Consider the following 16,543-nt stretch of genomic DNA (forward strand, 5'->3'; position numbering starts at 1 on the left):
TAAAAGTTGTTGTGCAAAGTGCTAAACTTGGCTAATGTTAATCCAGGTTGAGCTTCTTGGAAACTTAACTAGCCATCCATTTGGTTCATTTACAATCCAATGCATTGCACAAACCCAGATAATTGTTTAATTCAGCAAGTAGGTTAACACATTGTTTCTCAGCCTCTCCAACTTTTAAAATGTGTGGACTTCACCTCTCAGAATTCTAAGATGTTTGGACTTCAATTCACAGAATTCTAATGTGTTTTGACTTCAACTCCCAGAATTCTAAGATGTTTGGACTTCAACTCACAGAATTCTAAGTTGTGTGGACTTCGACTTACACAATTTCCCAGCCAGCTTCAATTCTTTGGACTTGAAGTGCATACATCTTAAATTTGCCAAGGTTGAAAAACATTGGTTTCACCTGTTAGCCTATACTATAAATTTGTAAGCAAGATAAAGTAGTTACAATAAAACTAATTTTCTATTTTTCCCTCCACAAATATCCCCAAGAGTCTAGACGATTTCCTTCACTAGTCATCCTAATCTGGTCATTGTAAAACCAATCTGCATCAAACAAGGTGGTTATTTAAAGCTCAACAACATGCCCCATTCACCCCACACACACAGAAAGACAAATTGCAAGGAAGGTTTAATTTCCTTTTTATGATTAACATTATTCAGTTTGGGAGCATTATGAAAAATACACACTTTACAAAGGTTTAAGGGAAAGAGAGAAAATGTAATTGATTGTTTGAACGGTGTTCTTATTTTCCCAATTTGGATTACTTTCCCCCTATGGAGCCGTGGTGGCACAGTGGTTAGAGTGTAGTACTGCAGATTACTTCTGCTGCCTGCCGACTGCCTGCAATTTGGCAGTTCGAATCCTTCCTGGACTCTGCTTTCCATCCTTCTAAGGTGGGTAAAATGAGGACCCAGATTGTTGGGGACAATATGCTGACTCTATAAACCTCTTAGAGAGGGCCATAAAAGCACTGTGAAGCGGTATATAAGTCTGAGTGTTATTGCTATTCTGGATAGGGAAAAATCTGGGCATTTTAGAAAAAGAAGCTTCAACTTTAAAGGTGCAGCTCACCAGAGGTGTCTCAATATTGAAAACACCTGAATTACTTCTAAGTAAATCTTGAGGGGCTGCCTAATGTCCCAAAATGGTCAAAATCCAAGGAATTATTCAGAGAATGTTCTACACAGAGTGAATGAAATCTGTACTGATTACTTTCCATGTGGGGGGTCTACTTTCCTTATATAGATTCCACCTCTAGAATGCAGTACCCCTTGTGAAAATTAACCAATATCGCTAAGCCAAAATAATAGCAATAGCGCTTATATGCAGCTTTACAGTGCTTTACCTGTACAAAATGTGGCTTTTGCCAAATGATTTATATGCGGTCAACTGATTCAGGAAAAACATGGCACTGGCCACATCCCATACAGTTAGATACAGATATAGATATCAATATGTATAAATAAATATATTTATTTATTATATGCTGCCCATCTTAATACTGTGTGATTCTGGGCGGTATCATTGAGAAAAGCTCCTTTCACCTTCTCTAAATAAAACAAACCCTTATTCAACCATGAACCCAACCAGCGGAAGACCATACCCAATCCAGCATGGCTGAATGTTGCATGTAAACCCAATCCTCGTCAACTGTACGTTGTGTTTTAGGGCTCAGCACGTGGCGTGAGTCCAGGCAATTTATTCTACAAACTTTGGATTGTGTGAAACTAGGCATTCATTCCTACACAATGGACTACACGTGAAATATACTCCCTTGCAGTGGTGGGATTCAAAAACTTTGGCCACCGGTTCAGTGGGCATGGCTTGGTGGCCGCGCGTTGTGCATGCGCACACACTTTGCATGTGTGCACATGCCAAACACGCACTTTGCGCAGGCACAGAGGGGTTCCAACTCAACTCCTGCAAGCCTGCACTCTCCTAGTTGCTTCAGCAGCTGCCGCGTAGCACTGTTCTGTGCCGCGCAAAGCAGCTGCGCTTCAAAAGCGGAGGGTAAAAGTGAGTATGGGAGCCCAGGTGGGCGGGCCCAACAACAGAACAGTAGAGAGAACCGGTTTGGTCTCCGCTGCTCATCGCCGCTACCGGCTCGGCAGAACCGGGCTGAACCTGGTGAAATACCACCACTGCTCCCTTGGTGTTCGGAACAGCCAAGCTTAACAACAATTGATCTTACCAAGCTCCAAGTATAAAGTAAGCAAGCTGGAATCATCAAACCCAACCCTCCCAAAAGTGAATTTCCTTGCAAGCAAGGTTGTTTCAAGCAGGAAGGAAGGGTTGAGGTTCTCCCCCCCAGGAGGGATAAATCAGGGGTCCCCAACCACTGGGCCCCGGACCGGTACCGATCCGTGGATCATTTTGTACCGGGCTACCTATTTTGCTTGGGCGCCACCATTTTGTTTTGATGGCGCTTGAGAAAATGCTTCCGGGTGTGCTTGTCGGTCGTCGGTTGGAAAGCGGCGTTTGGGTGCTGAAGGAATCCTCGCGCCTTAGTTTCGTCGAAGGGGGGGGCGGCTTCGAACGAAGAGCCGTCCCGATGGTGGTGGAGTCTCGCGTTACTCAGGAGGAGATTAAGAAAGAGCCCGAAAAGCCCATCGACCGCGAGAAGGTACAAAGGAGGAGTTGAAGGTGGCAGGGAGAAGCGGGGGACAGCTGGCTGGCCGGTCGCTCAGCTCGCCTTGCCTTGATCGTGCGTGCTGATGCCGGTACCGGTCCATGGATCATTTTGTACATTTTGTACCGGGCCGTGGTACAAAAAAGGTTGGGGGCCACTGGGATAAATCACCAACCACAGGGCTGTTTCTCAACTCTATAATCATGCATCTTGATATCCGCTGCCCATAACTTTGGTCAACTCATGTGGGTTGGCGTTCGCAAGGAGCAATTGCAGAGAAATTACAAAACACCTGCAAAATCATGATTGGGGAAGAAAGGAGAATCAGGCCCTTGACCCAAGAAACAGTCCATGTAAATCGGACACAACCGAACCAAGGACTAGGCTTGGATTATTAGTTGAAAGAATTGAAGGCAGAGCCAAGAAGCAAGAGGGAAATTCTTTTTAACCTACAATTTTCCAGGATAGGTTCGAGTCCTCCCTGGTGGAGCTGCCATGAGCTCATGTAGTCTCTCATCACAGATTGACTCCAATGATGTAGAAGACACTGGCCAAGGTGCCCACCAACAGCAACAAGGAGCTCTTTTTCACACTGATGGCACCACTTGTGTTGCAGAAGGAATGTTGACAGCATTTCACTGAGAAAGCCATCACGCCGATATCAAACCCTACTTCAGGACATTCGGCAGAACATCCTTTGCTGATCATTTCCTTGTGGCCTTCACCTACAGGAGAGGAAGAAAATTAACATGATTGTTTTGTCTCCATCATTTAACTTTATTTTTTGGGGGTGTGGTGGCCTAGAGGTAGAGCTCTCGCCTCACCATCAGGAGGCTGTGAGTTCGATCCTAGGCAGAGGCAGATTTTTTTTCTCTCTGGGCACAATGAGAATATATCTGCTGAACAAAACTCCGCATTGGCGACAGGAAGGGCAACTGGCCATTAAAACACTCTGTTTCATTCAGTTGCCCTGACTCCACCCCGCAAGGGATTATGGGCTCATTAAAAGGAGATAATGATGATTTAATTTTATTTTTTTTCAAGAGTAGCTAATTGAAATCATAAGTCTGGGTGTTCTGGCTGCCAACTCTTTGGAAGAAGAACTCAACTACTTTTTAAAAAAACAACAACTATTATAACTAAAATTAGAAAAGGAAAGGATACAAAGTTGGTTTATTTGATCAAGCTTAAAATAAGACTATTTTCTATTCTATTTCATTCCATATTTTCTATATCCTATAACCTATCCTATTCTATTTTCTATTACATTCCATTCCATATTTTCTATATCCTATATCCTATCCTATCCTTTCCTATGCTATCCTATTCTATTTCATTCCATATTTTCTATATCCTATTTCCTATCCTATTCTATTTTCTATTCTATTCTATATTCGATTCCACTCCATTCCATATTTTCTATATCCTGTATCCTATCCTATCCTATTTTCTATTCCATTCATATTTTCTACGTCACATATCCTATATCCTATCCTATCCTTTTCTATGCTATCCTATTCTATTTCATTCCATATTTTCTATATCCTATCCTATCATTTCCTATGCTATCCTATTCTATTTCATTCCATATTTTCTATATCCTATATCCTATTCTATTCTATTTTCTATTCCATTCCATTCCATATTTTCTACATCCTATATCCTATCCTATCCTTTCCTATGCTATCCTATTCTATTTCATTCCATATTTTCTATATCCTATATCCTATCCTATCCTATTTTCTATTCTATTCTATATTCTATTCCACTCCATTCCATATTTTCTATATCCTATATCCTATCCTATCCTATTTTCTATTCCATTCCATTCCATATTTTCTACATCCTATATCCTATCCTATCCTATCCTTTCCTATGCTATCCTATTCTATTTCATTCCATATTTTCTATATCCTATATCCTATCCTATCCTATTTTCTATTCTATTCTATATTCTATGCCACTCCATTCCATATTTTCTATATCCTGTATCCTATCCTATCCTATTTTCTATTCCATTCATATTTTCTATTCCATTCATATTTTCTACGTCACATATCCTATATCCTGTCCTATTCCATTCCATTGTAAAAGAAGCATTTTGCTTGCAATTCTAGAGTGAAAAGTCCCCACAGGGATAAAAATCACTTACCAGAACCTCTACCAAAATATTTTGTATAGCAGTAGCGATCGGTGTCATCACAGACCTTTAGGTCGATGCACTTGTTGTTATGGTCCACTTTGTCACATGTGAAGCATATGAGCGAAGACATTGCTAAGGGGGCACACAGAAAGAAGCAAAGACCCTTGCATTATAAAGTCACATCATGAAATGAACAGAGACACCCGGGCAAATTTTGCCAAGTTTTACAAAAATCGTAAAATAAAAATAAATAGATAAATGGGAATGCAGGTAGCTCTCAAACGTAGGAGGACAACTGAGCCCCAAACTTCCGTTGCTAAGTGAGACATTTGTTAAGGGAGCCTTGCCCCATTCGGCAGCCATTCTTGCCCACAACCTTCTTGAAGTCAAATCACGGAAGTCGTTAAGTGAATAACTTGGTTGTTAAATGTTTCCCCCTCCTCAATGACTTTGCTTATCGGAAGGTCACAAAAGGGGGGTCGCATTTGACCCTGGGATGTTGCAATCGTCCTAAATACGAGTCAGTGGTCGAGTGTCTGAATGTTCATCATGTAACCCTGGGGATATTGCAAGGATTGTTTTTTTTTTTTAAACAAGTTTTATTAATTTTAACAAACAATACACAAACAAACAAAATGTAGAAGTTGTGGGTGCTCCATCACTGGAGGTTTTTAAAAAGAGATTGGACAACCATTTGTCTGAGCAGGGGGTTGGACTAGAAGACCTCCAAGGTCCCTTCTAACTCTGTTATTCCATAATTCTGACACTATCTAGTCTATGCTCTGGTTAGCACCTATCCCAATCCGCACATTTGAATAAAAAGCGGATTCTTTCATAGTACTGCATGATTCCTTTTTTTTTTTTTAACTGTAAAGGATAAAGTATATAGTCAGAAGCTCCCTTTAATCTGGAATGAAAGCTTCACAGAGTATAAATTGTGAATTTTGCCTTTTCCTCTCCCTTGGGCTGAAATGAGACTTGGGGAGAAACTTGGAAATTCGAGATCTGTGAACAAGTTTGAAGTCTCGACATGGCATGTTTGCAAGTGCCGTGGAATTTAACCACAGGGTCTGAGCCAAGGATCAGAATACAGCTGGAAGGGACCTTGGAGGTCTTCTAGTCCAACCCTCTGCTCAGGTAGGAGACCCTATCCCATTTCAGACAAGTGACTCTCCAGTCTCTTCTTAAAAACCTCCAGTGATGGAGCACCCACAACTTCTGGTGGCAAGCTGTTCCACCGATTAATTGTCCTCACTGTTACGAAGTTTCTCCTTAGTCCCAGGTTGCTTCTCTCCTCGATTACTTTCCACCCATTGTTTCTTGTTCTGCTTTCAGGTGCTTTGGAAAATAAATTGACCCCCTGCCTCTCTGTGGCAGCCCCTCAAATACCGGAATTTAGACAGACAAGACACCTTCAGAAAGAGGAATTGACATTTAAACAGCCGTCATTCCCATCTCTCCTTGCTCCCCCTCATTACAAAGACTGTCACACTCACCACTCAAGAATGTCTCTGAACTTTGTTCCTCCTCTCACAGAGTTAAATTGAACCACTACGGGTCAGATTGTTTTACAGCTTTGGAAAGTATGTGGTCAGCTAGTTTTTCTTCTTGTAAATTATTCACATTTTACTTCACTATTTTGACCCCGAAGGGTGGGATTTCTTGGAGGTTTTATTTTACACACATCCTACCTGTTTTGGTCAATTGGTATCTGTTTGGAAAGTAGGGGGAACCTGGAAGCCCCACAGAGAGTATCCTTAGGTGGCGGATTGGGGACCCCCTACCCAGTATGGCTTTTATGCTGTAATGGCGGGTTGGAAGGAATCAAATGCTTCCTATGTGTTCTGACCTAGGCTTCACAAAATCACAAAGCAGACTCCTTGTCCTGACAAAACCCCTTTTTGTTAGGCTAATGTGAATTTGTATTCACATCCAACAAAGTCCTGGAAAACAGTCTTTCAAGAGTGAATTGCAACCACAGACCTTATCAGGCTTGGAGAGCTGCCAGGCCGATAGCTTCCAAGCACAACGCTGTAGCAGAAAATACGTGGCAAGGAGTCTCTGAGAGTCATGAAAAAAATCTTCACACTAATTAAACAAACTAATTGTAAACACTACTCCCCTTTCGCTCCTCTTTATTCCCCTTGAAAGGGGTCATTCACCTGAGCCTTTACTCCAGAGTCGGCCCTTGTTCCTTAGCTGTTCCCTTCTCCTGGCAGCTCTGTGCATGCGCACATCGGGAACAGGCTCCAGCTGTTCTTCTGCCCCACTGATCTCCAACTCCAAAGGCAGCTGATAACTGTCAGAGGCCCTGGCCCCATCTCTGCCTCTGACACAGAGTCTTCGTCAGAGCCTTCCCCCGACTCCAGGACTGGCCCATGTTCCTCCTCAACCTCCTCACTGTCCGAGTCTGCCAGGACACAACAGTGACATTTGGAGGGGGGGGCTACCCAGTATGGCTTTATGCTGTAATAGCAGGTTGAAAGGATTCAAATACCTTCCATAGACCAACAGGCCTGGTGAGGGGAAGCTGGCTCATCAATATTGACTGAAGGCAGAGGCCATATTGGTCAGAACAGTTTCAGAAGAACAGCGCACGGTGTGGTGTCAGCCACTTGAGCAGTGTGTGCACAGCAGTGTAGAAAGCAAACCGAAGACGGCTACGCTATAGATTTCCCAGGAAAATCATGACAATGGCGGCAAAACCTAAATTAAATGGCCCCAAGTGCAAAGGAGGCCCAGGCAAGAAGAAGAACCTCGTGGCTTCAAAATCTACAGGACTATTTTGAACAAAACTCAGCAGTACTTTTTTGTGCGGCTGTTGATAACAATAGGATGGCCAGCATGATCACCAACATCCGATGATGGATATGAAAGGAGGAGGAGGAGGAGGAGGAGGAGGAGGAGGAGGAGGAGGAGGAGGAGGAGGAGGAGGAGGAGGAGGAGGAAGGAAGAAGAAGAAGAAGAAGAAGAAGAAGAAGAAGAAGAAGAAGAAGAAGAAGAAGAAGAAGAAGAAGAAGAAGAAAGAAGAGAGAGGAGGAGAGGAGGAGGAGGAGGAGGAGGAGGAGGAGGAGGAGGAGGAGGAGGAGGAGGAGGGGAGGAGGAGGAGGAGGAGGGGGAGGGAGGAGAAGGAGAAGGAGAAGGAGAGGAGAAGAAAGAGAGGAGGAGGAGGAGGAGGAGGAGGAGGAGGAGAGGAGGAAGCAGGAGGAGGAGGAGGAGGAGGAGGAAGGAGAAGAAGAAGAAGAAGAAGAAGAAGAAGAAGAAGAAGAAGAAGAAGAAGAAGAAGAAGAAGAAGAAAAGAAGAAGAAGAAGAAGAAGAGGAGGAGGAGGAGGAGGAAGCAGAAGGAGGAGGAGGAGGAAGAAGGAAGAAGGAAGAAGGAAGAAGGAAGAAGAAGAAGAAGAAGAAGAAGAAGAAGAAAGAAGAAGAAGAAGAAGAAGAAGAAGAGAAGAAGAAGAAGAAGAGAAGAAGAAAAGAAAAGAAAAGAAGAAGAAGAAGAACAACAGGAGGAGGAGGAGGAGGAGGAGGAGGAGGAGGAGGAGGAGAAGAAGAAGAAGAAGAAGAAGAAGAAGAAGAAGAAGAAGAAGAAGAAGAAGAAGAAGAAGAAGAAGAAGAAGAAGAAGAAGAAGAAGAAGAAGAAGAAGAAAAAGAAAAAGAAGAAGAAGAAGAACAGGAGGAGGAGGAGGAGGAGGAGGAGGAGGAGGAGGAGGAGGAGGAGGAGGAGGAGGAGGAGGATCTGTTTCCAACTGCCTCCTTGCCTTGCTTGGATATTCAGGTAATGTGAATATTGCTTGGATATTCAGGTAATGGCTTGTGAGAAAGTCTCAAAAGGGGATCACGTGATTCCCCGGGACACTGTAACGGTCATAAATACGAGCCCGTTGCCAAGCATCGGAATTCTGATCACGTGACCCTGGGGTTATGCTGCAACGGTCATAAGCATGAAATACGAGGTCATTACGTCACTTTCTTCAGTGCTGTGGTGACTTTAAGTGTTCATTAAAGGAATGGATGTAAGTCAAGGACCGACCTATATTGTTTGATTTTAGAGCATTCTTGCTTAATAACCAGAATAGACAGTTGGAAGGGACCTTGGAGGTCTTCTAGTCCAAACCCCTGCTTAGGCAGGAAACCCTATATCATTTCAGACAAATGGCTGTCCAATCTCTTTTTTAAAAACTTCCCTGTGTTGGATCATTCACAACTTCTAGAGGCAAGTCATTCCACTGATCAGTTGTTCTAATTTCAGGAAATTTATTCTTAGTTCTAGGTTGGTTCTCTGCTTGGTTAATTTCCACCCATTGCTACTTGTCCTGATTGACCCCTTCTTCTTTGTGGCAGCCTCTCAAAAAGCAGAATACTGCTATGGTGTCCCCACTAGTCCTTCTTTTTTTCTAGACTAGCCATATCCAAATCCCGTAATCATTCTTCATGTTTAAGTTTCCAGGCCTTTAATCATCTTTGTTGCTCTTCTCTGCAATGTTTCCCAAGTTTCAACGTCTTTTTTTATAATGTGGCAACCAAAACTTGATGCAATACTCCAGGTGTGGCCTTACTAAGGCTTAATAATAAAGCAGTACTAAGACACTTCACATGATTTTGATTCTATGCCTCTATTTATACAACCAAGGATCTCTATTCGACAGATGAACAGAGTTGGAAGGGACCTTGTAGGTCATCTAGTCCAACCTTCCCTCCAGTGGTGGGCTGCACATTTTTTAACAACCGATTCTCTGGTTGGGTAGGCATGGCCAGTTGGTCATGTGACTGGGTGGGTGACATCGTTCATCACACCCAGCCCCACGCCTCAAAGGAAGAGGTAGGATTCAGCCGGTGGGGCTAATCCCACCATTGGCTGGCCATTTTCAGGCTATTTTTGGCCCCAAAAAAATGGCTCAAAAAAACCAGCCCAGAAATAGGCCAAAAATGGCCTGAAAAACTTCCTGAAAATGGCCCCAAAACAGGCCAAAAAATGGATGGGGGTCAGGCCAGCCAGTGGTGGGATTTGCTGGTTCACTGAACTATGCCTAATCTTAACTACCGGTTCACGAGAACTGGTGCGAATTAGCAGCATCCCACCTCTGAATCCCTCTTCCCCCCATTAGGAGACTGTTCTGACAGATGTCAGTCCAGTCTCTTCTTGAAAGCCTCCAGTGATGAAGCTCCCACAACTTCTGAAGGCAACTTCTTTTCCATCGGTTGACTGTTCTCACTGTCAGAAAATTTCTCCTTATTTCCAGGTTGAATCTCTCTTTCATCAGTTTCCATCTACTGTTCCTTGTCTGGCCTTCGGGTGCTTTGGGACATCTATCTATTTGGATCTATCAGAACGCTGGCTTTCCACAGGTTCCTTAGCATTGCTGGATGTGGCTTGTGGTTTGAACGCAAGCACTAATAGGTTCCCAGTGGAATTTGTGGTTGAATTCATACAGGTCTTATGAAACCAAAAAAGTTTTCTCCTTTCGTTATATCTTGCCTGCTGGTATTCATGGGCGTGTGCTGCTCCAGGCAACCTGCTGGCCTCTTTTCGAAATGACCTCTTAGCGAAGAGGTAGAGCAAGATTGTTTTCCAAAGCGGGTGTTCAGCGTTAGGGATGAATCAATCCCAACCTTTTCAAGGTTGTGCCTTCCGTGTTGAAGCCCCCTGGGCTGGTCTAGAAGAATGCCCTCACTACATTTGAGATGGAGGGGTGGGGGTGGATCTGCAGAAGAATGCCTTGATTGGAAATTCATGGCAGTGGAGAAGGTCAGGGTGGAAATGTAACTGGGCAAATGGTGGGGGAAAAAAGGAGGAGGAGGAGGAGGAGGAGGAGGAGGAGGAGGAGGAGGAGGAGGAGGAGGAGGAGGAAGAAGAAGAAGAAGAAGAAGAAGAAGAAGAAGAAGAAGAAGAAGAAGAAGAAGAAGAAGAAGAAGAAGAAGAAGAAGAAGAAGAAGAAGAAGAAGAAGAAGAAGAAGAAGAAGAAGAAGAAGAAGAAGAAGAAGAAGAAGAACCAGGAAGGGGGAGGAAGGACTGTGGAGTCCTTAGTGTTTTCTGAGCTTGGTGGTTTTCTTGCAAACATTTCATTACCCAACGAGGTAACATCATCAGTGCTAGAGGGGAGAGGGAGGAGGAGGAGTGTGTGGTCCTTGATGCTCTCTGAGCTTGATTGTTTTCTTGCAGATGTTTCGCAGTCCAATTAGGTAACGTCAGGAGTGCTACAAGGGAGTGGGGTTTGTGGAGGAGGAAGGGGAAGGAGAAGGAGAGGAAGGTGAAGAAGAGGAAGAAAAAAAGGAGGAGGAGGAAGAGGAAGAGACTGGACTCCCAAACTTTATTGTCACTTTAAAGTGCACTAATCAGCATACATTAAAATGAAATTTCATTGCATACAGCTCTCAAAAAGTCACCACTTTCAATATATACTACATAAACATGACAAGATAAATAAATGCAAATTTAAGCATATATCCACATATATTATATGACGCAGAGAAACAACACAGACTAGGCGGATGTGTATATATATCTTGCAAGTTTACCAGACAGATGGCCTAGGGCAGAGGTCTCCAACCTTGGCAACTTTAAGACTTGTGCACTTCTGGGAGTTGAAGTCCACAATTCTGGGAGTTGAAGTCCACAAGTCTTAAAGTTGCCAAGGTTGGAGACCTCTGGCCTAGGGAACAAAGCTGTTACAGAATCTGGAAGTCCTGCTAGAAATACTTGGAAATCTTCTCCCACAGGGGAGCAACAGAAACACACCCTGAAGTGAGTGTGTGGGCTCTGTGCAACTGAAGAAAGGAGAAAGGAGAAAGGAGAAGGAGAAAGGAGAAGGAGGAGGAAGAGGAGGAGGAGGAGGAGGAGGAGGAGGAAGAAGAAGAAGAAGAAGAAGAAGAAGAAGAAGAAGAAGAAGAAGAAGAAGAAGAAGAAGAAGAAGAAGAAGAAGAAGAAGAAGAAGAACAAGAAGAAGAAGAACAACAACAAGAACAAGAAGAAGAACAAGAAGAAGAACAAGAACAAGAAGAAGAAGAACAAGAACAAGAAGAAGAAGAAGAACAACAACAACAATAACCAGGAAGGGGGAGGAAGAGAAGGAAACCAAGCCCTCTCTCATTCAGCAATTCAAACTCCCAGAAACTTCTCCCAAGCAGTTGCTGCTTCTTAATCCGTTCTGAAGGAAGGCATTTTGAGTGGGAGGGACCAGCATGAGACAGACAACCGGGCGAGTTTGTGTTTGTGTGTGTTTGCTTATAGGTGTGGCAGGGTTTGCAATGACTTCGTCCTGTTGCTGTTTGCTATTAGGTTGCAGTTGCTGGCAGATTCTTTCCAAAATCCCTACTTAAGTCCCATCCCTTCTGTAGTGGTGATATTAGAGTTTACACATTGCTCGAAACCCCAGGCAGGCAGCAAAGGTGAGGGTTTTTGGTTCTCCTTTTCACACACACACAGACACACACCAAACCTAGCAGTGGAGAAAGATATTTGGCCATGGTCTGGAAAAAAACAACCCCTACTTTTTCCCTATCTGTCTGTTGCTAAGTGAGACAGTTGTTAAGAGAGACAAACATCCCACTTAACAACCTTTCTCCCCATAGTTGCTAAGTGAATCACTTAGCAAACATGAGTTTATTTTGTGTTGACTTTGCTTATCTGTGTTCCTGGCATCTTCCCAACTGTGTTATTGCCATGCCTTCACATCTGGAATTCTTGTTCCTGCCCTGCCGAACAAATTCCCTCATTTTGCCTTGATTGGACTTTTAGTTACAGTTTTTGTTGACCATGTTTTGGACTTGATTCTCTGCAGCCAAAGGTTGTTCCTGGGAGAGTTTTTCTCCAGCCCATAAGGTAACCAAGGACATTGGGGACAAAGTTGGAGCTAATAAAGGGACTCCTACTGATTATCTGACTGTGTTGCCTTTGTGCCGTGTCATCACAAGGTCTTTTGGAAGGGTAGCGGCATTGTCGGTGGTTTTGAATAGTTTTACATCATCTGCGAAAAGAACGCAGTTGCTTTTCTGGGAATTCTGGGAATGGCCGTCTTCACATCTGAATGGTGGCACCCAGGCCGGGGAAGGTAGCTGGCAGCGTTGAGAAATTGGCAAAAAAAAAAATTGAGGTAGATCAACAAAGAGATGTTTTCCCCTCAAACGGAAGTTGACTAAGTGTGTTGTGACTTACGAAAGCTGACTCAAGCATTCGTGCAGACTTCAGGACGACATAGGATGCCGGGCTGCCCTGCTTCTGTCTATTCCTCCAACCCACCCCTTAAGCCCTTTTACAGGGAGGGGTGGAAAATAAGGCAGGTGTCCCATGCCCTGCCCTGGCTGGGATGCTCTTTATTGCCAGCCTGTTTGGAGGCCTGTTGCAATTAACACAAAATGATAGAGAGTCTCAAAGGAGGGGCAGTTTTGAGTCCCCGGAATGCCAGCTGCTGACCTGTCCCGTGTCACGCCCTGTCTGCTTCGCCGTTGCATGCAAACACCTGGACGTAAATAGCTACAGGAATACTTGGAAGTCAAAGATGGATGGCATTAGCAGAGATGGCTAAATTGACAGTTTTGTTCAAGGGAAAAAAAAAAATACGAATACTTTTGTTCCTCCCTGGAAACCACTTCTGGACTTTGTACTTGAAAAAAAAAACATGAAAGTTTGATTTTGGGCTTTAGCAATTTGAGAGCTTATAGCAGGGGGTCTTCAAACTGGACAGCTTTAAGACTTGTGGACTTCAACTCCCAGAATTCATCCTCCAGTCATGTTAGCTCCGGAATTCTGGGAGTTGGAAGTCCATAAGTTGCCAAGTTTGAAGACCCTTGGCTTATAGAAATGGCTAGTTAATATGATCATGTAAAAAGTAAAAAAAAAAAAAGTTGAGGTTTGATGTTAAGGCTTTATTCTACTGCACCGAAGGGAGTCGGAAGTCAATTGCCATTTTTTCTTTCTTTTTCCCTTTTTCTTTCCCTCACTTTTCTTTTCTCTTTTCCCTTCCTTGTTTTACTTTTGTAATTTCTTTGAATGTTACATTATAAAATAATTTTTTTTATTATTATTTTTTAAAAAGGAGTATTTGGAAGTAAAGGAGGAACAGCAGTGGAAAACCCAAGATAATCCTTCCGTCTTCAACTCAGGAATAATTATAATTATGCTTCATTCATAACATCAAGACGAAGGTAAAGCGAGGATTTCTGTTTGTTTGTCTGAAGATAAGACATACCAGCTATATTCAGAAAATGTTGAATTAATGGGCATTTGCAGCCTTTCAGAGTTTCCGCAAAGGGTGCTCAATTCTGGATTTTATCTATAGGCGGTCCTCAAATTACGACCACTAGAGAGCCCCAGATTTCTCTTGCTAAGTGAAAGATTTGCTAAGTCAATTTTGCCCCATTTTATGACCTTTTCTTGCCACCGTTGCTAAGCGAGTCACAGCCGTTGTTCGATTATTACCATGGTTGTTAAGTGAATCTGGTTTTCCCATCAACTTGGCTTGTCAAGAAGATTGTGAGAAAAACGGTCATAACTCACTTTTTTCAACGCCAACTTCAAATGGTCATTAAGTGAACCATTGTAAGTTGAGGACTACCTGCCTTTGTCTGTCTGTCCCTCCATCCAATTTATCCATTTTACTGCAAGATAACTCTGGGCAGGTCAACATGTTTTTTAAAAATGGAAAAATAAAATAAAACTATAATAAATAAAATACTGCAAAACTATAAAAATACAAAAATTGGACAAACTCCTCCTTGCTAGCAGTACTGAGGGGCCACAAAAAAGCATCTTCCCAAAGGGGCATCGTGCCAACCCTTTTGTCTGCAAAGCAGGAAGAGGGCTGGACTAGATGACCTCCGATATCCCATCCATTCTACGAATCTGTGTCCACAAAGGCTGGTTTTTCCTTCCTTCCTGAAACCAAAGCGAATTCACATGACACGCCTGCCCGGTGACCCTACTGTAGTTTTCCTAACTGATCCAAGATCGGGTTAACCCACCAACCCTCTAACTAACCCCAATGGTTTAGGTTTATGCCCCGTGTTAGGCGAAACGATGATTGCTTGTTTTTAAACCATGGATCTCAAACTGCCCAGCCGCATTTTTAACTTTTCCAATCTGGCAGATGGATTTAGTTTTGGGGTCGGGCTATCCTTGGCACCAGGACAATGAGGGTCATTGAAGAAACCATAGTTGGCTTAAACCAGGCTAAATCAGGATGCTAAAGAGCCATTTGTAGAGAGAGATCTGGTTTTGTTTTTTAAACAAAGATGTTGAGACTCTAGAAAAAGTGCAGAGAAGAGCAACCAGGATGATGAGTGGACTGGAGGCTAAAACATGCAAAGAACGGTTGCAGGAACTGGACATGGCTAGACTAGTGAAGGACCAGGGGAGACAGGAGAACATCTTCCAATAGTTGAGAGGCTGCCACAGAGAAGAGGCGGTTAAGCTATTTTCCAAAGCACCTGAAGGCCAGACAAGGAATAATGGATGGAAATTGAACAAGGAGAGATTCAACCTGGAAATAAGGAGGAATTTTCTGACAGAACAATCAAGCAAATGGAACAGAAGTTGCTTTCAGATCTTCATCCCTGGAAACTTTCAAGAAGAGACTGGAATGCCGTCTGTCAGAAACGGTGTAGTTTCTTCCCCAAACCCCCAAAACTTTAACCTTAGACTGTCTACTATTGACCTCACCCCTTTCCTAAGAGGTCTGTAGGGGGCGTGCATAAGCGCACCAACGTGCCTACCGTCCCTATCCTATTGTTTCTTTTATTTTTCTTATATGCACCCATTTCATGTATTCGTAACCATGTATATACTTACATCTATTATCTTGTAAGCGATTGACAAATCAAATAAATCAAATCAAATCAAATCCTGCTCGGCCGGTGGGGGGGGGAGTTGGTTGGACTAGATGACCTACAAGGTCCCTTCCCACTCCGTTAATCTGTTCTTTCAATATTTCCCCCATCCAAAAGAACAATTTGCGGGTTGAGACCAGATCCCGACAACCACGCCCAATCACTGGACGGCTTTTGGGCGAGCCAACGTTTAACCAAACCTGGCATTGCAGGTGGTCCAGATCTTTGAATCCCACCTGAATGGTGGGGGGGGGCGCTTCAGCTCCCCTGGCACCTTAGGACCTCCGCCCGGCTGGGATGGCGTCCGATTCCCGCCCCGAGCCACGAATTGCAGCATCGCGATGCACTTCCTAGGACGTAGCCACAAACCAGGTGGGTTTCGACCTTCCTACCGGGGGAAGTGGGGGGGGGAGCCTTACCTGTCTGCGTGCAGAGGAGGCCGGCTAGCAACGCGGCGAAGAGCGGCTTCATGGTGAGCGGCCGGTGGCGGTTGAACGGACCGGAGGAAGAAGAGGAGGAAGAAGAAGCGGCGGCGGCGGCGCCTGCATCGCTCAGCATTTAAGGAGCGCGCGGCGAGGGCGGGGTGAGCAGCCGGTGACACCTCCCCTTGCCCTGCGGAACGGCCGGAGACCAGCCTCTGCGGCGTCCTGCTTGATCCCTGCGTCGGAGACACAGCCGCGGGGAGAGGGGCTGAGCCGGGAGGTGTGTGTGGCATGCCTTCTAACCCCAGCCTTTTCCACCTTCCCAGCCCAGTTCTTCTACTCTCCAGTTGGAATCCCTTATCCAGCCAGTTGGCCAAAATTGGAAACACACACACACACACACCTTGACTAGCTAGAGGCAGGGGGCAGGGGCTGACATCCCAGGGGTACCAAAACTACTTTCCCGAAAGGCAGGCTGGACTTCCTTGGATTTTTTTTTTCTCCTTGAGAATGTTTTACTTCT

General features: G+C 44.1%; 1 protein-coding gene across 1 annotated transcript; it reads right to left on the reverse strand.

Moving 5' to 3' along the window:
• Positions 1-507: 507 nt before the first annotated feature.
• LOC113428361 (lymphocyte antigen 6E-like) lies at positions 508-16,111 on the reverse strand. Its single transcript, XM_087962273.1, has 3 exons — positions 16,018-16,111; positions 4,789-4,911; positions 508-3,361 (listed from the first exon to the last, which is right to left on the reverse strand). Exons 1-3 carry the CDS (start codon positions 16,067-16,069, stop codon positions 3,153-3,155), a joined length of 384 nt encoding a protein of 127 aa, XP_087818399.1. The 5' UTR covers positions 16,070-16,111; the 3' UTR covers positions 508-3,152.
• Between the last annotated feature and the right edge of the window lie 432 nt (positions 16,112-16,543).

The sequence above is a fragment of the Notechis scutatus genome, chromosome 3, assembly GCF_049901735.1.
Source record: "Notechis scutatus isolate UNSWTSFEM ecotype Mainland chromosome 3, rNotScu1.2, whole genome shotgun sequence".
Classification (NCBI taxonomy): Eukaryota; Metazoa; Chordata; class Lepidosauria; order Squamata; family Elapidae; genus Notechis; species Notechis scutatus.

Excerpts from the sequence above, each read along its gene's own strand:
- LOC113428361 (XM_087962273.1), bottom strand. The coding sequence starts at position 16,069 with ATGAAGCCGCTCTTCGCCGCGTTGCTAGCCGGCCTCCTCTGCACGCAG. Across the intron at positions 4,912-16,017 it reads CCTCCTCTGCACGCAGACAG|CAATGTCTTCGCTCATATGC; the intron begins GTAAGGCTCCCC and ends GTGCCCCCTTAG. Across the intron at positions 3,362-4,788 it reads ATATTTTGGTAGAGGTTCTG|GTGAAGGCCACAAGGAAATG; the intron begins GTAAGTGATTTT and ends CCTCTCCTGTAG.